The following is a 22,751-nucleotide window of genomic DNA, read 5'->3' as shown; positions in this document are numbered from 1 at the left end:
ACACACACACATACTCACATCATACATGCACATATGCATACACAGATACTTTTAAATAAACACTCTTCTTGTAATAGCCATACAGGGCTGGAGCACAGAGAAATGAATAAGTTGGTCGAGGGATGGGCAACTTGAAGGAGGCATATGATTCCAGGAATCCAAAAACAACCCAAAACATAACCCCAAACCCAGACTCTTCGGCCTTGTCCTGTGCCACCTCACCCATGCGATCACCAGAGAGTTTACAAAACTAAGAGTTCTCCATCCTTCCCGCTTCCAGGTGGAGTTAGGGATGGGGGAGGACAGGTCTGGGTTTTGAGGACTCCTCCTGCACTTGGATGGGGAGCAGCCAAGACCAGTTACACTGAACAAAGAAATAGCTCTTTGGGCATCACCTCTGTTGAATAGATCTAAACTGACCCAGCCCCAGCTCTCAGATGGACTTGTCTTCTCCAAGTAGCAGAGTGTCTACAGGATATTTACATGGAGGTCAGCCATGACAAGCCGGCCTGGACTTTAATCTAATTGGCTTTCTTCTTTCCGTTCCCTCCCTCCTTCCTGTAGTACTAGGGACTGAACCCCAGGGCCTTTTCACATCTGAGGCATTTGCTATAGTGTTGAGCTACTTACCCAGTCCTCTGTATCTTTTTTCCAGGCTGACCTGGAATTCACTCTGTTGCCCAGGCACACTTTAAACTTGGAGATCCTCCTGCCTCAGCTCTTAGGGTGCAGGGATTGAAGGTCTCCACCAGCCTCATTCCTCACTGACATGTCTGATGTGCTCACAAACACAATACCCAGTTTGGGATAGACACAAACAACTTCACACTGTCCTTGAGTGCCTTCTGAGAATGTTGGGAAGTATGAGGCCTGGAGGGGAGAGGATGAAGCAAGGGAAGCGAGGCCAGAGGCATCTGGGGGATGCTCTGGGTCACACTGGGGAAGGTCCAGGCTTCCCACCTTCAGGGACCGACACAATGAACATTACTCTCAGGTAGGGAGGCAGTCACAGACTCCAAGACAAGTAAGTGTCACTCACCTCCAGGGGGGTTTAAAGTAAAGAACAAAAATAGTACAAAAGATCAGAATGAAGATTTGGGGAGTGGCCTCAGTTGGTCAAGTACAAAGAGCCAAGTATGATTCCCAGAACCATGTAAGCAGTTAAATGTTGGAGTGTGAGCTTGGAATCCAAGCACAGGAGCTGTAGAGACAGGAGAACCCCTGATATTCTCGGGCAGTCAAACAATCTCAGCTGATGCTAGTGAGAGACTCTGTCTCAAAAACCAAGCAGGGTAGAAACTGAGGACAACACTCAGGGTTAATCTTTAGTATACATGAGCACCTATACACACAGGCACACGTGCACGCACATACACATACGAGAATAAGCTGAACTTTTAAATGAATATTCATCTGATCTTGGCATGGGGAAGGGAAAAAAAAGGCCTTTCTGAGCACGGCGCCCAAAATAAATGTCATCAAAAAAGTTTTTTAATTAAAATTTTAAATTAGTGACATATAAATTAAAACTGCTACACATCAAAAGAGAAGCCACCACATTAATATCCTTAATATGCAAAGGAGATAAGAAACATACTAACAGCCCCAATGGAGAAGTAAGCAAAAACTGGGACGGGCAATTTAGAAAATGATCCACAAATGGCCAGTAAGTGGTGACAGGTGTTCCACCTTCCCTATCATCAAAGAGACGTAAATTGTCACCGCAAATGAGATTTCATTTTCCACCCATTTGAATCAATGAAACTGATTTAAACCTCAGTAGCACTCAGGGTAGGCAAGGTGAGGGGAAGCGGGCCCGAGTCCGCCGTGCCTGCTACCGCAAACATGAGGCTCTCTTTTCCGAGGACACGCTGGACTTTGCCTGAAGCCCCTTTTGGCTCAGGCAACTGGCCTTCCAAGAATTTATCTGAAGATAATTAGATGGGGCCTTAAGTTGGGTAAACACGGGTGTTCCTTATCTAAGAGTGAGCAGATAGTGACTGGCTAGACAATTATGGTGTGTGCAGACCCCCATGGCTCCCTCTCTAATGGACCTTGGGAAGAATGGAGGGGGGGGGCTGCCTTTTATTAACAGGCCAACCTCATTAGCCAGATTACAGAATCGCAATCATATTTCCAGATAATCCCTTGTGTGCATATGTGTGAGTATGTGGTGTGCACACTGGAATGACACGGGGAAGGCTGGACCTGGACACAGGCAGGGCAGAGCAGGGCAAGGCGGCAGTACCGGAAGGAGGAGCAGGGAAGACAGGAGGAAGGACTCCTGGGGAATCACTTTCGGATTTGGGGCTGGAAATGAAGGGTCTAAATGAAGCAAATTAAAATGCAGACTGTTAAATAAAATTTGAATTTTAGATGGATAGATTTAAAAAAAAAACCTTCTAGTCTGGAGGTAGGGAGTCTGGCTCGGTTGGAGAGTACTTGCTTTGCACACACAAAGACCTGAGTTTGCTCCCCGGGACCGTGGTTTAAAAGCTGGGTACGGCAGTGCATGCTTATAGTTCCAGTGTTGTGCGGGCAGAGATGTGTGGTTCCATGGGGCTCTCTAGCCAGTCAGTTTAGCCTATTTGGTGATCTCCAGGACAGTGAGAGGCGCCACCTATAAAACCAGCTGGATGGCTCCTAAGGGAGAACACCCAAGGGTGTCTTCTGGCTTCCACATGCATGTATACCCACACATGGGTACACCTGCATACACATGAACACACACAAATGTTTAGTTCATGTCTATCCCACAAAGACCCTGAGATACATCAACACTGAAAATTATTTCAATGTTTACTTTCAACTATTTTTCCTGGTGACCCCCACCAGACCCTGGAGAGGACATTTGCTGACGCTGTGGGGTAACCCAGGTCATCTAGGAGGGACGCTGGAACTATGACAGCCTTTTCTGTGTCCTGTCACTGTCTTAGCTCCAATCTTCTTACCTGAGAAACAGACTTTAGCCTCTCCTTTACCTAAAGAGTTTTGCGGGGCTCAGAGTGCAAGACACAGGTCTTTTGTGACAGAGGAGTATCATTGAAACCCCCGGCCATCAAGTCTCCTTAAGCAGCATCGTGCCCATCCCGACCCCCGACTTGGCTTAGCTGGTTACATCTGTAAGAACGAGATAGGAAGGCCTGCTGCAAACTTGTCGTGGGAGATTAGAGTGGAAAATGTATGTAAAGTGCCTGGCACACAGTCAGCACTTAATACACGTTGATCCTCTTCCCTTTGGTCCACGCTCAGCCCACGCTCCTGCCCCCGAGGATTACACCCCGAGCACCCCTCTTCTCTGAGAGCTTGAGGAGCGGTATTTGATCTCTGCCTTGAAGTGGTGGCTGTCACTTCACCTGCTTTCACCTTCCTCTCAAATCCCCAGCCACAGTTCAGTTCCTTATCTTCACTTTCCACACCCTGGGGGCGGGGGGGGGGGAGATCGGACTTGCTTTGATACCAGACAGGCATGATGCCAGCCGAGAAGAGCCACTGAGAGCGGCGCCCTGATGCCATTTGGAAATGGAGCAGGTGGCACAGGGATGGAGAACACGGGGGGGGGGGGGGAAATGGCAGCTGGAGTCAAGGCATCTTGACGAAGGGATCTCGGATCTGCCTGATGATGAGCGTGCAGAAGGTTCCCTTGACAGAGGAGTGGGGCAAGGGTCAATGGTGAAGGTGCTTTCCTCAAGCCTTATGAAGGTCTGGGCTCAGATAAACATTCAGAAGTGGTGATGAACGGGGACACCATGAGGAAGTAGGGCTAATCTGGGACCCCTGTGTCCCTTACTCCCAGGGTCTATACAGGTACTGCTCTAGTGTCACCAACGCAAACAATCTCTGCGCCCATATTCCCAAATATTGTTTATAAATGTTCTTTTACATTTAAAGGGGGATATGATATAGATATAAATAGTTTGCATTGGTATGGATTTTAAGGTCAATTTTGTTAAATGTATACGTATTTCTGATCTTGACTGAGATATTATGATTGTGTAATTCATTTAAAATGTAAAGTATAATAAAGAAATATAAGTTGTTAATGGACAATCAACAATAATAGTCAAGCTTGTAGTCATGTTAGTTAGATTTTCTAGATATATAGAAATATATTTCAGTTAGATAGGCATTCTTCATATTTTTCAAAGACTGCAGAATATGGCATTTAAAATATTTTAATAACTTAGGGTTTTTCATGACAATGAGACGTCTGCTCCTGGCAGCACCAATCTACTTCAAGAGGAAGTTGGGCATCAAAGAGGCTCCTTATGGAATTTGATAGCTATTTGGGTAAGAAACTGCTCTTGCCTGGACTGATGCAAAAGCTGGACACAGAGAACCAGCAAAGAGAGGACTGCTGAACTTGCCTAAAGGTGAGATGGTCTTTCGGGGTTCCTGATTCATGAAAGAGTCTACGAGACATTCTACAGGACACAGCAGAAAGTGACTGATCTGTCTTTGGAATTTCCTGCTTTATGGAAATGTCTGCTGGAAACTATGGGCCTGTAGGCCAAAGACGGATGCCCCAACAATACAGAGGAACTTTGGGTGATTGTCCAGGCAGTCTCTGTCATTTCTAGAGTTTTGGATTTCTTGTTTGCTTAGGTAATATTATATCCTTCTGGAGTCTTTGATGGAGTAAAAGAATGGTTAGTTATAGCTTTCCTTAGTTATGATAAAGGATAAAATAGATACAAATATTACAACTGTAATTCTTGCTAGATAACTGTTTTGTTATATATAATTTTACTATGTTAAAGTTAAAGCCTTTCTTTTTTGTTTAAACAGAAAAAGGGGAAATGATGTGGGAGTGATTTCTTTCTAATCTGTTGCTTTCATTGGTTAATTAATAAAGAAACTGCCTAGGCCCATTTGATAGGCCAACCCTTAGGTGGGTGGAGTAAACAGAACAGAATGCTGGGAGAAAAAAGCCGAGTCAGGAGTCGCCATGATTCTCCCGCTCCAGACAGATGCAGGTTAAGATCTTTCCTGGTAAGCCACCTCGTGTGCTACACAGAATATTAAAAATGGGTTAGATCAATATGTAAGAGCTAGCCAATAAGAGGCTGAAACTAATGGGCCAGACAGTGTTTAAAAAAATACAGTTTCCGTGTAATTATTTCAGGGCATAAGCTAGCTGTGTGGGTGGCCGGGTGCTGGGACGCAGCCCCTCCACTCCCTCAGCAGAGTGGCTAGCCAGGCGGCCGTGATTCGGGGCGGCAGGAACACAGCCCACCGTTCCTATTACTACAACGCACTATGGAGGCAACTATAACCAGGAATTTAAGACACCAGTGCTGATGGGAATGTGGGGAAAGAGAGGCCCTTATACGTTGATGGTGGGGATGCAATAACTTAGGATAAACACTGGAAATCAGTACAGAAGTTCCTTTTACAAACTAAAAATACAGCTACCATATGATACAGTTATGGCATCCATGACGAGTCTTTGCCCAAAGGATGACAAGGCAGCCTTCTGCAGAACCACTTGCACATCTGTGTGTAATACAGCACTGTTTACAACAGTCAAGCTATGGGGCCAGCCTAGGTACCCATGAACACATGTGTGGATAAAGAAAATGTGGCATACATCCATAAGAGGGTCATTTATTGGGTCATAAAGATGAATGAAATTGGTGGAACTGTGTGGTTTGACTGGGAAGATGGCTCAGTCAATACAGTGTGTGCCATGCAAGCATGAGGACTTGAGTTTGAATCCCAGCATCCACATCAGCACCCACGCATGGGTTGCACGTACAATCCCAGCTCTAAAGAGGCTGAGACAGGTGCTCGCTGGGGCTTTATGGCCAGTCAGCCTATATTCTATTTTGCAAGTCTCATGTGTTAGTGCATTCAAAAAACAGGGTACACAGCTCCTGAGGAAGAACACCCAAGGTTGACCTTTGGCCTCTATGTGCATGCGCAAACATGCATGTACACCAAATACACATATGCACCTAAACACACATAAACGGGTGGAACTGGGGGTTTGAGTATTAAATAAAATACCCCAGGTCAGGAGATAAATATTCCATTTTCTCTCATATGTAGTACCCAGATTTTACACACACACACACATATACACACACACTATGAAAAAATGGAAGGATAAGGGGGCATTCTGGGAAGAAAGAGAATAACAGTAAAAGATTTTGGGAGGCGAATATGGTCCAAGTATATGATGCCGGGGTATGAAAATATCATGATGAAATCCACTCCTTCGTACATGAATATACATTAATGAAGAAAATAAAATGAAACTTTGAAAGAGAGTTCTCTCGAGAAGGAGCCTGAAGTATAAACCAGGGAGAGATTATCTGTGTGCAGAACCAGTTAAAAGCTCAGCTAAGATAGCCAAGGTCACAGACTTGGTACTGGGAGCAAGTGGTCACGTTTTAAAGCACCCATCTCAGGGGTCCTTAGTTGAAAGACGGGTGTGTGGAGGTTAGGGGCTTAGCTGAGGCTCCGGTCAGGCCAGGAGCCCTCAGTTAAGGGGGATGGAGATGGGTCAAGACTCCTCAGCTGAAGTGTAATGTAGACAGGGCAGGAGCCCTCCGCTCAAAGCCTGCACAACATATGTGAGAGCCTTTGGAGGAGTATTTAGTCCAGAGATCTTTTCAGAAGTCCTTAATGGATCCAGTTACCGCATCAACAATGTCCCCATGCTTCTCCCAGCTGGGTTACTCCTGCCAAGGAGTCAGACCCCAGCCGCCACTCTGCCTGGGGTACTCCTGGCCTCTCAGACAGCAGTAGGATCGATTTCCAAGTTGCTGCTGTCTCATTCAGGAATGCCCCACTTATACTCTGAGTTCATTAAGGTGAGGAAAGGAGGAGGCTTTGGAGTAATTGGCATGCTTTATTGGGGTGCTATGTCATCGCTGTTATTAATTATCATTAACAGTCTTAAAACACGCCTCTTAATGATCTCAACACAAAAGCACCGTGCAGGTCTTAGCCAAGGAGCAGCACAATTGCCTATTAATGAGATGTAAATTTCCCAAGGAAGTGACAGAGATGTACAGGATCCACCTTCTAAACTAACGTAATAAAGATAATAATAATAATAATAGTGTCTAATCTGAAGATATTAGTGTTAATTTGGATTCCAGCACTGTCTTTAAACAGATCATGAGAAGCAGAAATCATTTGTACAGCTCAATCCAAGAAGCCCTAATCCACACTATTAACGAAGAATGGATTATTCTTCCCCCAATAACACGAACCATCCTCTTTGCCGCGGCTGTGTTAAGCACTCTCTGCTGCGTATTTCCTCGTACTTAGAATTTATGTCTCTCTTATTTTTAAAACGAATCTGAGCCACCTCATGGAACTAATTCCAATACAGAACAGAGTTCAAAAACTAAAAACACACCAGAACTAGTTAAACGGGGCAGAGAAGACGACATCCCCAGGCCCTCTTGACTACTAGTGCATCTGAGCTCGGCAATCTCCAAGCTCCAGGAACGAGGTAGCGGCTGCGGCAGTAACTGAGTTACTGGCTATTAACTCCTATTATTAGGCAGGTCCAGGCTTGGATCTGCAGATCCAGTGTCCTGGGCGGGCGCCCAGACCTGCCTGTGGCTAGGACAACACCTCGGGTGCCTATGGTCGCAGTGAGAGGCACCTACCTTCATAGCTGGCACGGAAACCCTGGGCACTGACTGCATAGTCGCTGATGAGGCTCAGGGACAAGGTGCTGGCCGCGCTGACTATGGTGGCCGGTAGCTGAAAGCCGGTGAGTCTGAAAAACAAAGAAGTTTGAATGAGAAGAATGACCTCATCAGGAAACTGCACATCTCTTAAGGATCCCTTAAGTACCTGCTAGAGGCACAAGAGAGCTCTAAATACGAGCAGTATCAGAGCTGGAATATGGCCAGTGTGTTGAAGGCTTGGTCCTCAGGGTGGTGCTCCAAGAGGTGAAAGAACTTTTAGGTTGGTGTGCTTGCCAGTCTTAGGTCAACTTGACACACTAACTAGGGTTATCTGAAAGGAGGGAACTTCAGTCGAGGAAACACATCCATAAAATCCAGCTGTAAGGCATTTTCTTTTTTTTTTTTTTTTTTTTTTTTTTTGATTTTTCGAGACAGGGTTTCTCCGTAGCTTTTGGTTCCTGTCCTGGAACTAGCTCTTGTAGACCAGGCTGGCCTCGAACTCACAGAGATCTGCCTGCCTCTGCCTCCCGAGTGCTGGGATTAAAGGCGTGTGCCACCACCGCCCGGCTAGGCATTTTCTTAATTAGTGATTGATGGGGAGGACCCCCCAGCCCAATATGGAGGGGCCATCCCTTCGCTGGAGTTTCTGGGTTCTATAACAAAGCAGGCTGAGCCAGCCAGAAGAGCAAGTCAGTAAGCAGCACCATTCCATGGCCTCTGTATCAGCTCCTGCCTCCAGGCTCTGGCCCTAAATTCCTGTATTGACTTCCTTTGATGGTGAACAGCCATAGGCAAGTGTAAACCAAATAAACCCTTTCCTCCCCAACTTGTTTCACTGCAGCAATAGAAACCCTAACTAAGACAGAGGTGGAGCCTGGTGGGAAGAAAGTAGATGATTGGCTGCGCTTTCAAAGGGGAATGTTAGGGCTCTACCCCTGCCCCCATCAATCTAATGGCTTCGCACAGATTAGGCCAACACTCTACCATTGATCCATACCTCTAGTGTGTGTGTGTGTGTGTGTGTGTGTGTGCCTGCCCGTGCGCATGCTTCCTGTCTGTCATAAGATGAACAGCTTGCCCCCAGCTACCATATGCTTCCTTACTGCCAGCCCACGATCAACAGGAACACAACTGGCCATGGAAGGAAATATCTAAAACTATGAACCCAAATCCACTTTCCCTTCCTAAGGTGACTCTTTCAGACATGTTATCACAGTAAGGAGAAGCTGGCTGACAATGAGAGATGGGAAAGAAGCCCAAACTGCAGGTAGGGGGAGAAAGTTCAAGGGCAAAGTGAACCCCAGCAGAAGAAGAAGACTGGAAACTGTTTTCTGATACAGAAAAAACAAAGGGGCAATTCCTCAAAGCCATGGCCTGGATCCTGAGTGGGAGGCCTGCCTCCCGTGCTGGTGGTTTGTGGTTTGTTTTTTTTTCTTTCGTTCTTTTCTAGTTTCATCTCCTAGTGTCTCCCTTTCTGGCTGATGTCCTTTGAAGGCCTGAGTGAATTCCACGATGGATTTACAACTGATGGCTGCCCTCAGACAAGATCTGTTCACATACTGAGAAAAATACATCCGACTCCTAGGAGCAGGGTGTGGGTGTCTCCTATGACTGTTTGTTCTTAAAAAGGAACAGCTACCATCTTATAGAAATAAGTGCTTGTTAATATAAAAAGAAGAAAGCAGAGCAGATAAAGGACCCAACGCCATCTAGCAATCATCACTCTTGACAGTTGACATTCAAAAGAGATGCGAGGATCACCAGAGGAGACCCATAATTCCATGAGATGACTTCACACGAACTGGATCGTGCTGGGCATGCTTTGAATAGAAGAAAACGTTTATGTTTTATTTCTAGAATTTACATAAAAATCTCAGGCAAAAACAGGGGCATTGTTGAGCCTCAGATGATACGTCTTTAGCGTTGAGTCATTTTTAAAGTCTTCTAAGGCTTAAAATATGACATTGGACACACATAGTGAGACTTGTCTTACAATACCTACCACTCAGAAGCTAAGAGAGGAGGATCACACATTCTGAGCCAGCCTGGGCTACCTAGTGAGACTATCTCAAAAACAAGAAAATATTTATGTACTTACATTATTTATCTATGAGTACTGGACATCAGGGACACATTTAGGACACATTTTCCCATCACTGGTCATCCGTGCATGACAGCTCCCACCAGAGACCTGACTGTGCACAGACTGGCGTGAAACTGCTCTGTCTTTTGTTCATCTTTGCCCTCCAGCCCCTTGCTGAGACTCACCCTGCCTCCTCCCATCCCCATGAAGACACTGGGAGAGGATTCAAAGTTCAGCTTTGCCCTTGCTTTTAGGTAGCCTGGATGTCTGTAGATTCTCAGCATTATTCAGTAGCCACCATCGCTACACATCATCTGGACCCTCAAGGCGTCCCATGAAAAGCTTTAGGCTACAGCGAGTTAAAGGACATATCGGTAAACAGCAATTGTAAAAAGTCCCATGCTGGATGAAACCCTTAACCCTCCCACCATCACAATCTTGTACGATCAATAATAACTCAAAGGAAACTCGATAGAATGGGAAGGGTGATTGGGAGGGGAGAAAATATGTCTCAGTGTATATCCACAAGCATAAAGACATCTAACAAAGCCTCCCTACCCCACTCCATATCCACATTGCCAACACACATACACACTTATGCATACACTTGTGCATGCACACACATACACACATGCACACATATAGATACATATGTGCACACATACATGTGTACACACATACATACACATGCACATGCGGGTATTATGCATGCACATACACACATACACATGTTCATGGTACACACATATACACACATACATACACATGCACACGCACACATGTGCACACACACACATACACACATATATACATACACACATGCACACACAGCTATGTATGCATGCATGCACACGCACACATGTGCACACACACACATACACACATATATACATACACACATGCACACACAGCTATGTATGCATGCACACACACATGTACACATGCATACATGAACACACATGCAAACACAGGTATGTATGCATGCACACACATACACACGTTCAGGCACACACATACACACATACATACATGTGCATACACACTCAGTCTTTTTTTTAATCACCTATATTACAAGGTAACAAAGTTTTAGAAGCCCGTTATCAGGAGGAAGGCTCTTCTCAGAGGGACTTGCTAAAAGAACTTCTTTTATTTCTTCCTGTCCATCATTCTTCCCAGGAGCAATCCACAGCATGGAGTTCTGATTTGTGCCCACTTTCCCACCAACCACTTTCAGGGACTGGTGTGGAGAGGAGGGCAGAGCTGACATCACCCTAGCAGGGACACCCTGAGTCCTTCTATGTGGTTTGAGCCACAGCTTCTGAAAGCCTTTTATGTTTGGACTTAAATCAGCGCAACAGAAGCTTTGGACTGCAGCAGTCTTTTATCTTAGCAGAGCAAATGATATCACCACACAGAGATAAACAAAGCTGAGGAATAGGCCGGGAGACAGAGGCCTGACCACAGAGCTGCGAGGCCCGTACGCCAGCCAGGTGGAGAGACCTCACTCCTCGGTGCCCCCTTACATAAGCCAGTATCTCTTCTTTTCTTCTTTCTTTCCGTTTGTTTGGTCTCAAGCTAGTTTGACCCGGGCTTCTGTCTCTTAAAATTGATCAAGTACAGTCATAGCATGGTACCCAGCGGCCTTAAATGTCAACTGGGTGAACTCCATGAAAATTAAAAGCCTGCGTGCATGACAAAAGCAACGGTAAAGGGTGAAGAGAACCCAAACTGGGAGATTATGCAGACCACATGTGACTAGAAGGAGCGCTTCCCAGTCAGTATGTGAGTACGAAAAGGCAATGGAGATGGACACACAAACCCTGAAGGACCATCACAATGTGGAAAACAGGGCTGGAGAGGCAGCTGAGAGGGAAGGCACTGGTCCCGAATGCACACGCATCCTGAGTTCTAGTTCCAGATCCCATGTTGGAAAGGGAAAAGGGCTGGGCATGGCTGGCATATGCTTGTGAGCCCAGCAATGGGGAGGCAGAGATAGGTGAATCCCTGGGACTCATTGGCCAGCCAGCCTAGTCTATGCGGTGAACTGTGGGCCAGTGTTCCAAAAACAGATGTAGCGGGACTAGGGACATGGCTCTGTGGGTAACGTGCTTGCTGCTGCACAAGTTTGAGGACCTGAATGCTGATCCCCAGCACCCCTGAGAGATCCGGGTACCGCCGATTGTGTCTATAATTCCAGTGTTAGGAGGTAGAGGCAAGAGGATCTAGGGGTTTGCTGGTCAGCCAATCTAGCCAATCAGTGTGCCCCAGGTTCGGTGAGACCTTATCTGAACAATAAAGTAGAGGGAGTGGAGAGGCAGCTCAGCAATTAGGAGCCCTGGCTACTCTTGGAGAGGATGCAAGTTCAATTCCCAGCACCCACATGGTGGCTCACAACTAAGTGTCTGTAACCCCAGTTACAGAGGCTGCGACACTCTCTTCTGTGCTCAGTGTGCAGACATATAAAACCTGCACACACGTGAAATAAAAATAATAAGAGTTTAAAAATTTTTTAAAGGTGTAATGGCAATGCAAGAGGAAGACACTTGGTACCAACCTCTGACCTCCGCATGCACACACATAGCATGCACATCTGCATGTACACACACATGCATCCTACATGCAGGCACATACACCTCACAGGACACGGAAGGAACGACTAGAAAGATAGTGGATGGCACCTGAGGATGACATCCAAGACTCTCTTGAGCTCTGCATGCATGTGTTCACACATACATGTGCAACTGCACCCCTCAAATCTGCACACCACGGAGAGACAGAAACAGACAGACACATATGCCCCGAAAACTTTAAAAAGAAAAAGAAACTATGAAAATCAAATCTAGAAATTCATTCTTCAATTCAGCTTATGAGACTGGCAAATATCTAGAGTTGGCAAGGGTTAAGAAAACCCGGTTTTGCAGTTATTAAAATAAAAGCCATGACTGAAGAAGGCACATTCTCTACACATTAAATGAAAATGATCAGTTACCTCAAAAGCACACATTCCCATACCTTTGCCAATTCGATTAACCTTACAATGATTATGCAAATTGAACTTGGTAGCCTTAAAACTCTCTGAAAGGGGGAGGGCTGGAGAGACGTCTGTGGTGAAAAACCGGATGGCTGTATGGTACTTCCAGAAGACCAGCGTTCGATTTCTAGCACCCACTCAGGAGGCTCACAATTGCCTGTAACTTCAGCTCCAAGGGATCCAACACCCTCTTCTGACTTCTATGGGCGTCCTCAGACACATGGCATAGACTCACACAGATACACTCATACGTATAAATAAAATAATAAATCTTTTTAAAAAGGAAATTCCTTAAAAGGAAATATCCAAAACTAAATAGATTCACTATAGAATTCCACTAACTGTATCAAGACAAAATAACCCCAGTTCAACTAGACACAATCTCTTTCAGACAATGTAAAGGGGAAAAACCCTTCCAAACTCCTCTGATAAGGCCAGTATTAGCCTGAAACCAAAGATAGCACAAATAACAAAAATCAAAGACCAACAACACCCCCATGCATATCCGCCCCCTAAGCAAACTATGAGCAAAGGCAATTTCACAGCACGGAAGAGTAATTGCTACCACGGCCAAAGTGGGGTACTCTAAGAAGGTAAGGCCATTTCAACATTTGAGAACAAGTTATTAGCACTACCATACTGGCTGGCTAAAAGCAAATATTCCTTTGGCCATATCAACTGAGGCAGAAACAGCATTTGACAAAAATTCAACATCTCTATGTTTGAATGACATATATTCACAAATAAAGGGAAACCTTTTTTCAACTTTGTAAAAACCATTTGCAACATGCGCAGTCAATGCCATTCAATGGGAAAAAACTGAATGCTTTTCCCTGAGACTACAAACGAGGTAAGGATAGAACAGTCCAATTAGACAATAGCAAAATAAAGGTAGATACTTACCAAAACAGATACATAGATGGCAAATAAGTATGAAAAGGTGATGACTATCTTAGCAATTTATGGAAATGCAAAATTAAGACTCACTGACAGGGAGCCTGCTCTGTGCCGTTATCCTAAGCCAATACAATTCTTAAGTGTGTTCTAAATAGTTTTCTTATACCCATGGCTAAGTGTGGTTCTTGCACCTCACCTAAGAAACTTCTTTCAGCAGCAGGTGGTGACAGTTACCTAGATCTGCAACTGGTCAAAAGGCAGAGAGCGAATGACTTCCGTGTGCCCGACCCCAGCTGACACCTCTCGCAGCACAGCCCCCACACCTGCAGCTTAGGGCGACTCTCCAAAGAATGAGCAGTGTCTTCTGCACAAGACAGGAAGGCTGTACCCTGTCTCAGCCGTATGACTGCCTAAGAAAGACCTGCATGATGACACCATCAGCTGGCATGCCAACGTGGAAGACAGAAAATCACCAGGCCTCTCTCTTGGAGGAAGAACTGCAGGCAATCAAAGGCTGCGAAGGGAGGGAGAACCAGTGTTCCCCAGGGATGAGCCACTTGGTAGGTTAGCCAATCCCAAGGGGTCAGCCCTAAACACATGTACATATGAGCAACACTAAAGAGACATAGGGTGTGTATATGTGTATACATGCATACATATTTATGTGTGCATATATATATATATATATATATCAATAATAATTGAAGAAGAGGTCATGAATTTGAAAGGGAGAGGTGAGACGCAAGAAGGCTTAGAACAGGGAGAAAGATGGGTAATGATGAGAAAATGATGTAAGTACTCACATATGAAATTCTTAGAATAAAAAGAAAAAGACCCAATGAGATATGGGTGCCTATGTATTTACACAACTAAAATAAGACCATGGCTTATGCGATACTGGGAACATAAAAAATATACAGTTACTCTGAAAAGAATTCAGCAGTTTCTAAAAAGAAAGCACTCCCATACTGTAGTTACTCCAGGCAGCAATCGCACCCCTGGATACTTACCTTGGAGACATGAACTTATATCCACACAGAAACCTGTGTGTGGCTGTCCACAGGAGTTTCCTTCATAATGGACCAATTCTGGAAACAGCCCTAACGCCCTACAGTAATAGAGACCTGGTTAAACAGACTGTGGTGCCACCCCATAGAATGTTCCCCAGCAGCAGAAGGGAACGAAAAACTGAGACGTGGAGCCCATTGGGTACACCTCCACTGTCTCGGGCTCAGTGGGGAAGAAAGTGACCCTCGGAAGATCAGAAAACATGAGACTCCAAAGTGTAGTTCTCCTCTTGTGGTGGAGGGGAACTAACTGGCTCTGCTACCCAAGTCCTATCCTCACGGGTCTTGGTTACCACTTCCTCCCAGTGATTCCAGTCTCTGGCAACTGGGTCTCAAACTCTCTGAGTACCAAGTGTGACCTTGAACTCAAGATCCTCCTGCCTCCGCCTCCCAAGTGCTGGGATTACAGGAGTACAACGCGGGCTGCGTGCAGCATTCTTGAAGTGGCCGAATTTGTGGGATGGAGAAACAGATGGTGGGAGGAAGAGGGTGGGGTGACCAAGAAAGGGGAGGCACCGGGCAATTTTTGTGTGATGGAGCAGGGCTGCATCTTGGTAGCTTGGGATGGTTACAGAATCGATTGTCCTAAAAATGACACCGCAGTGTTACTGGTGGGTTCTCTCTGGACCAGTCTTTCCAGGTTCTTGGCATCTTGCTCAAAGAACTGACAAAGTGCAAACAGTAAAGCAGGAAGGGAGTTTGTTCAGAAGCGAAGTGGGGCCCAGGGCAGATGGGCTGCAGGAGAGCGGTGGCGCTGGGCGACAATTGCAAGGACCTAGTTACTTTCCTTGGGAATCCGGGAGAAGGCTTTGTGGCTATGAGTGAGGTATAGGTGATTTCCTGTTTGGGTTGGCAGGCTTGGATTATATAAGGGCTTGTTAAGCGTGTATAGATTTCCCGTGATGCACTCCTTTAATCATGTGCTTGCTATAAGATGACAAACAGGGAATTATCCCTAAAAGTCCACTCAGAGGACACGGTTTTCCTTACCGTGTATTCCAAACCAGCCTAGATTGGATCAGCCACGCCCCCTAGTGTTGAGTTTGGTCACAAAGGCGCAGTTACTAGAGGCTGTTTTGTGTGCTCAAGGTAGGTGGCATCCCAAGGATTGCTTCGAAAGGAAGCAAATGTGTGTGCAGGTTAAGCCCAACCTAAGTGTAGGGATATCTTAGGGTCCCAGGTCCCTAAGGCATCCCTACACTTGCCTGCCTCAGAAGTATACACACCTGTTGCTTGAGCATCCGCTGGCTTTCATTTTACACCAGACAGGTAAGATGTAAGCAAGGCAGACGTCTGAGAGCCTCTCTATTCTATCTTTGCAACTTCCTAAGAGGTCGTGATGGTACTAGTGTCTTTATTTTTGTTGTTGTTGCTCTGGTAAAACACCCTGACAAGCACCACATAAGGGAACAAGGATGTATGCAGATTCATGGCAGGGGAGTCAAGACAGCAGGAGCTTGAAGCAGCTTTTCCCACTGCACCCATAATCAGGAAGCAGAGCGCGACGGATGAATGGTTGGCCCATGGAATGGCACCGCCCACAGTGGACATGTCTTCCCACTTCAACAATGTAAACAAGACAGTTCCTACAGGTGTATGCAAAAGCTCATTTCCCAGCAGACGGTGGATTTTGTCCGGTCAATGGTTAATACTAACCAGCACAGTAATTATTTCAAAATTAAAACTTAAAGAATTATATATGTGGCTCACATTCTATCACTGAATCTTTCATTGGATCGGATCTAAAATTAGTCTCTCTGGATTGGATCTTGAACTTGTAGTTGATTCTTGTCGGGCCCATGCTTCTCCTTCCTTCTCTGAGAGTACCATCTGGGCTTTGACTGGAAATGGACGGTCCCAGACACAGCCAAAGTCATTCATCTCCACTCACTTGGACTTTAATTTCTTGTAGATTTTTCTCATGCACCAGAAACTCTGCCTCACCCTCAATGCTGGCATCTGCCGGTGAGAGATTTCTGCTGGATTCTCACCACCAGTGAGGCTCAGCCACTAACTGGCTCTGATCTCCCGGCTCCACCCCTATGGCTCCTGTTGTTTCTTCAAATCAGCCTAGTTCACAGCAGCTGCCACAGATCCCTTGAATGACGCTGCTGGGTCCATTTTAGAGACTCAGCCTGGGTGGAGCCTTGTCCTTCAGTGACAAACAGTGAGACTTTTTTTATTTTAATGACACACAGAAAACAGTTGTTATGAATCAATGTGAAATGTCCTCCACAGGCACCTGTATTTGAATATTTGGTTTCCAATGTGGGGGTTTGGAAGAAAATGGCCCCCAAAGGGAGTGACACTGTTAGGAGGTATAGCCTTGTTGGAATGGGCGTGGCCTTGTTGGAATGGGTGTGGCCTTGTTGGAGGAAGACTTCACTGTAGAGGCAGGTTCTGGGGTCTCATATATGCTTAAGCCATGCCCAGTTAGAGGGTCCACTTGCTGCTGCCTGCAAGTCAAGATGTGGACTCTCGGCTCCTCTCCAACACCACGTCTGCCTGCACACCGCCATAATGATAATGGATTAAACCTCTGAAAATGTAAGCCACCCGGATGAAATGTTTCCCTTTGTATAAGTTGCCATGGTCATGGTGTCTCTTCACAGCGATGGAAATCCTAACTACGATAGCCCCCAACACGTATGTTGCCTGTGAAGGTTACTAGAACCTTTGGGACACAGGGCCCAGCTGTGACAGGTAACCCCAGGCTTCTGGAGCCAGCCTTTGAAGGTTACAACCTAGCCCCACTTCTGGTGCTGCTTCCTGATCTACCAAGGTAGGAGGAGTTCAGCCATGCTCTCCCACTACCGTGGACTCGGCCATGCCTTTCTCACTCTGATGGACTGTGTTCCTTTTAAAATCCTAAATTGAAATGAATCCTCCCCGCCCTCAAGTTTCTGCAGTGCTGTGGTATCTGGCTACCACAATGAGAAAAGTCACCAACACCGTGGGGAACTTCCAGACCACCAGGGTTCTTCTTGTGCAGGTGCCTTTGGGAATGGCATTCCTCCACTGTGCGGAAACTGTGAATGTTGGTCCCCGAGTTAGCTGCACAGTGCTCCTGTCCTGTCCCTGCAGGTTCCTAGACCCTAGCTCCTCAGTAGTTCATTGACACAAGCTGAGAATAGCTAATGTACACTGTCAACAAACAATTACAGCTTTATCACTTGCAATATATGGAACTGCAGCTCGCTAGGCATTTCCTCTAATCGGGTATTTACCAGCGCTCTGCTGCTTCCCAGGGATGGTAGATAATTCTAGCGTGGAGCACTCAAAGGCACTAACGCTGGAGCGGGGGAGAGTTAAAGCTCCGATAACAGGATACATAAAGTATCCTTTTCCCTCTTCCTCTACTTCCCTGTCCCCTCTGAGGTCAGTTCTGGACTAGCTGCTGACCCTGAGGCCAGGGACGCCATCGTGTTGCCTGCTGGAAAGAGGGGATCAGAGCTGTGGTCTCTCTAATCTCTGCCCTAAGTTAAAGACCACACTAAAAGGCTGAGAGGGTCCTTCATCAGCAGAAGCCACAGGTAGAAGAGGCACGTGTCACTGCTGGGATCAGTCCTGGAGACTCTAAAACGCACTGCGGGTTCTACAGGTGAGCATGGCCAGACTTGCAAACTAAGTCCCTGTTTCCATTTGTGGCACCTACTCTCTCTCACTTCCTCAAACCCTTACACAGTCCTGTCCAGAGTAACCGAGAGCCTCGGAAACTGGTAATTTCCCGACCTCCAAACACTCCTAGTTCAGAACCCACCACAGCTTTCGGCAGTGGAAGAGCAGAATCCCTGATAGAAGCCACACATCGGCCCGGCTCATTCCCACTGTATTTTCTGCTCCACACCCTTCCCGTCTCTGATCCGTCCCATCTTCTTTGGCCAGGGGCATTTCAAGGCTTGGGAGCAACGGTCTGTCCATGGCATAGGCCATAAGGGAGAACAGTTATTGAGCATTTTAAGACATAATGAAAACGACTCTAAGATTCCACTTACTACCATGCTTGCACAAACCAAATGATGCCACTGTGCTCTTCCCGAGTCGCTCTGGTCCCCATTCCTGTACACCACTGGCTTCCGTTCCTTCAGGGTCCATGTCCCAGTCTCAAGATACTTGGATATGCTGCCCCCTTCTCAGACGCTCTCTTAGCCCCCATCACAGCTGTTAGCTAACGAACTCTTCTACGTCATCCCAGTCTCATCCCAGAATCTCAGCATTACTTCTGGACACAGCATCTGGACTTTTCAGACTCTATTCTATATGCATAGGTCCCTGCGGAAGCCTGTGGACTTCTCCTCCAGGCATCCTTGAATTTCTATGTTTCCCTTCCAGGCCCAGGGGAGTGAAGCCTTGCATAGGTATGGCCTGGCTGTGACCTGGGCTTTAATTGTTGAAGTATAGGGAGCTGGGAGCATGCTACATCCTGGAGGGAGCTCTTTTTTTTGCCAAATTCCCCTCTGGTCCTTGCTGTGGCAGTACTGGACCTTAGTCCCCTAGGATCCCTGGATTGTTCCATGAAACAGAAAGCTAAGAAGCACTTTCCAGAAGACACGGCTAGAAAGAAGTGAGCTTCGGTGAACTGAGCCATTGGGGTGGGGAGGTCTGTTGGCGTAATGCCAAATGGAGCTGTAGTATTACCAAGTTCAGTGTGGTCAACAGATCAAGAGAGACTGGAAACAGAGTCTGGAGTCAGGCAGCGTGGCTCTTGTCTGTAATCCTCGCACTTAGAAGGCGAGGGCAAGATGACCGTTTCGAGTTCAGAGCAGCCAGTGCCACATGGTGAATTAAGGCCAGCCTGGGCTACAGAGTGAGAAACCATCTCAAACATCCGAAAGGAAGAGGACAGGGTCGCTGTTGTACGAGCCACACGGGGAGTCACTGGAGTCTATGGGAAGCAGAGGGCTCAAGAAGGGTGGGGCCGAGACCTTTATTGTGGCTCACAGTGAAGGACAGGCAAGTGAGACAAAAGCTTGCTGGGTCACACACTCCACAGGCATGATGCGGGCGGTGGGATCCAAGCCCTGGGGTTTCACTTGAGAGCGTAGCAGACTAAGCAGCTGGCTTTGGGATGGCTGCCTTGATAAAAAGCACGGCTCTGGTTTTCCTGTCTCACATCAGCAAGCCTTGCCCCTCCCACCCAAGATGTCAAAACATCAGAAAACCAAAAGATATGATTAATGGCCACATCGTAACCTGACCTCTCCTGACCCAAATCTCATTTTCTTCTAAGCACTAACCCCGGGCATCAGAAGATGCTTAGTGCGGTTGTTTTATTTGGGTCAGGTCTTCCTGAGCAGACTGAAGATGCCAGGAGTATTCTGTCAACTCTGCAGGGAGGCTTTTTGGATGGATGGATGGATGGATGGATGGATGGATGGATGGATGGATGGTGGATGGGCAGACGGATCTACTATCTGCGTTTCTATGGGCGGTCACAAAGTCTCACAAGTGTCTGTCCTGGAGGTATGGCCAGCTGGATGGTGAGACCCTCAGATGTGGGCTTGCTAGAAATACCCCTATCCATGAGGTCAGAAGTATCTGGGAGTTTACTAACCAATTAGGCTAGCCAAATCCCTACTTTCCTGGTAAAAAAAAAAACAAAAAACAAGGCAGAGAACAGGTGAGGAGAGGAAGATGCCCGAGGTTTACCTCTGACCTTGATGAAGTAAGGCTGATATCTGAGAATGACCCCTGCCATGGAGTGGGCTGAGACATCACGACAAAACAGTCTTGAATATGGTCTTCCCCAAAATACTCAGGAAAGAGAGACTTTATAAAATATGTCATGAAGTGGGGTCAGAAAAAAGAGTTTGGAGAGAAGAGAGGAAGTCAGGAAGTCTGCTGGAAGATGGGGTTGCTACAAGTTTAGGGGGCAATTGAAGCGATGGTTATTGCTCAATATGGGAAGGCTGGGGAGGACCTAGTACCTAGCAGAGCTGCTCCCCCAGCACAAGTGGCAGGGTGTCCACTAATTAAACAGAGACTTGGGGCCGCTGGCCCAGGACTTTTCAGAACCACACAGAAACAAAATATTTCTGAGGCTTTTAATAAACTAAAATAGGGACCCAGGGAGATCAGTCAGTCAGTTAAGCGCTGGCCTTGCAAACATGAGAACCTGAGCTGCATCCCCTAGAACCCACAAAAAATAAATGAATCAAGCATGGTGGCACACACTCACAGTCCCAATGCTGGGGAGATGGGGCCGACAGGCCTGGGGTTTACCAGCCAGTTAGCCTAGCCCAATCCATGAGTTGCAGGCGGAAATCTCAGGTCTCAAGAAACAGGAAACAGGTAAAGAACAGCTTAGAAAGATGTCTGAGGCTTATCTCTGACCTCTTCGTGCATGTACAAACGCGCTCATGTAAATGCACGCACGCGCGCGCGCACACACACACACACACACACATGGCCAGCGCAAACTTTTCAGGAAGGAATGGATCCTAGGCAATAGCTTCCAAACTCTCCTGATTACTGAACTCTTCGTACATGCTGTGTATTGGGGTTCTGTGGAATCCTCTCTGGGGACGTGATGTGCCCAAGGAAGCCAGGTCAGGGGCTCCAGGCCATTGCTACACTGGCCACGAAAAGGTTGCTGCTCGGAATCTTGGAAATCTTGAATCCAGAGCACCTGTTTGGAGATCTCAGGCCCTGGCAATAAAGGCCTTTTTCTGAGGGCCATCTATGCACATCACTCCTCTTAACTTAAAGAGTCCAACTAATATAGAATTATCTAGGAGTAAACAGTAATATAGCCAATCGGGTCTTTATTGAATGGGTCTTATTTAAGCCTCTTAGCACATCAAACAATAATATCCAGAAAAGTCATGTCAATTGACCTTGGGAATAAAAGAGCAAATGCAGGCAAATCTGTCGGACTGAGAGGCTGGGCAAATAGTGTTTTGATTTCCCAGCAGCTCCACACCAGACAGCAGCCACTAGTTAGATACATAAACCATTCAGCTAAAAACAGAACTATCATTACGGGTATCATCTAGTAATTTGCAGGTAATTGATGGACATTAGTTATAATTGCACACAATACACAAACCCCCTCCTGCACCCCTAGAGATTCAGACTCTCCCTGGAAATCCCCATCTGCATTTCATCAAGAGCTTCCCAAACTGGGAAACTTAGGGAAAAAAATCGGGCTTCCTGTGTATTTCAGTGAAACCTCTTGGAAATGACAGACCCAGAGAAAGCAAGCCACAGAGGCTAGGGAATTTCTACATCAGCCAGGAGACCACAAGCACTATTGATCGTGGGGTCCTTAAAATCTCCAATGATTACAAGGGAGAGCAGCTGAGTCTGGGTCTGGCTGTGCCACAAGAGCTGAAGACTCTGATACTGCTGTTTGATGTACTGAGAAATTTAAACTCCCATTTTCTCAGGGTGAGCTGGCACTGGCCTGGTTCCTGCTGAAAAGGCAGTTGAACCCCCTGAAGACTTTCCTCCAGTGGGGCCCAGTCTCTCCAGAAGACATCTCCTGGTTCTAGAAAGCTCTGCGGTCAGCTACATGGTGCATCTGTCTGGAGAGTCCAGGATGCAAACACTAGGCATGCTTGGATGCGGGCGATGGCAGCTTCCGAGCCCCTGTGCACTCTTCTAGGCTGTGTACTGACTTCCGAGCCAAGAACCAGAGTCAGAAAATGCCCACCTGCTGAGGGCTAAAAATAGGGAAGCAGTGGTGTTCATGCAGAATGCAAATGCACCAAGCACAGGGACTTTCAGAGCAGGGGTGTGTTCCAGAATCCTGCAGCTCCTAGGCCTGCCAACCGCGTACGCAGGTCATGGTGCAGAATGCCATTCAGGGGTGTGAGCAGATTTCCCCGGGAAGGTGAACAAATCAGACCCCAAACAAAATTGAGCTGTGGCTCCCAACCATTATGACCAGGCCTCCCAGGGTGAAGCTGGGAATTTACAGACTCTGGGATAGTGTATGTCCCAATCAGTATTTGGGTACTGTCAATCAGCACTTCTCTTGAGAGTTGAAAAAAGAGGGCTGGTGGATGGTAGGGAGTGCA

At 46.6% G+C, this 22,751-nt stretch overlaps 1 protein-coding gene across 5 annotated transcripts in view; it reads right to left on the bottom strand.

Moving 5' to 3' along the window:
- Csmd2 (CUB and Sushi multiple domains 2) overlaps nucleotides 1-22,751 on the bottom strand; it is a 547,650-nt gene that overhangs the window by 422,677 nt on the left and 102,222 nt on the right. For all 5 annotated transcript variants that reach the window (XM_075945152.1, XM_075945154.1, XM_075945155.1 and 2 more), the window contains exon 3: nucleotides 7,629-7,741. In XM_075945152.1, the coding sequence (XP_075801267.1) occupies nucleotides 7,629-7,741 (113 nt within the window). The remainder of the gene's footprint in view (nucleotides 1-7,628; nucleotides 7,742-22,751) is intronic.

This window comes from Microtus pennsylvanicus, chromosome 13 (assembly GCF_037038515.1).
Source record: "Microtus pennsylvanicus isolate mMicPen1 chromosome 13, mMicPen1.hap1, whole genome shotgun sequence".
Classification (NCBI taxonomy): domain Eukaryota; kingdom Metazoa; phylum Chordata; class Mammalia; order Rodentia; family Cricetidae; genus Microtus; species Microtus pennsylvanicus.
This window is presented reverse-complemented; position numbering and strand designations above follow the sequence as displayed.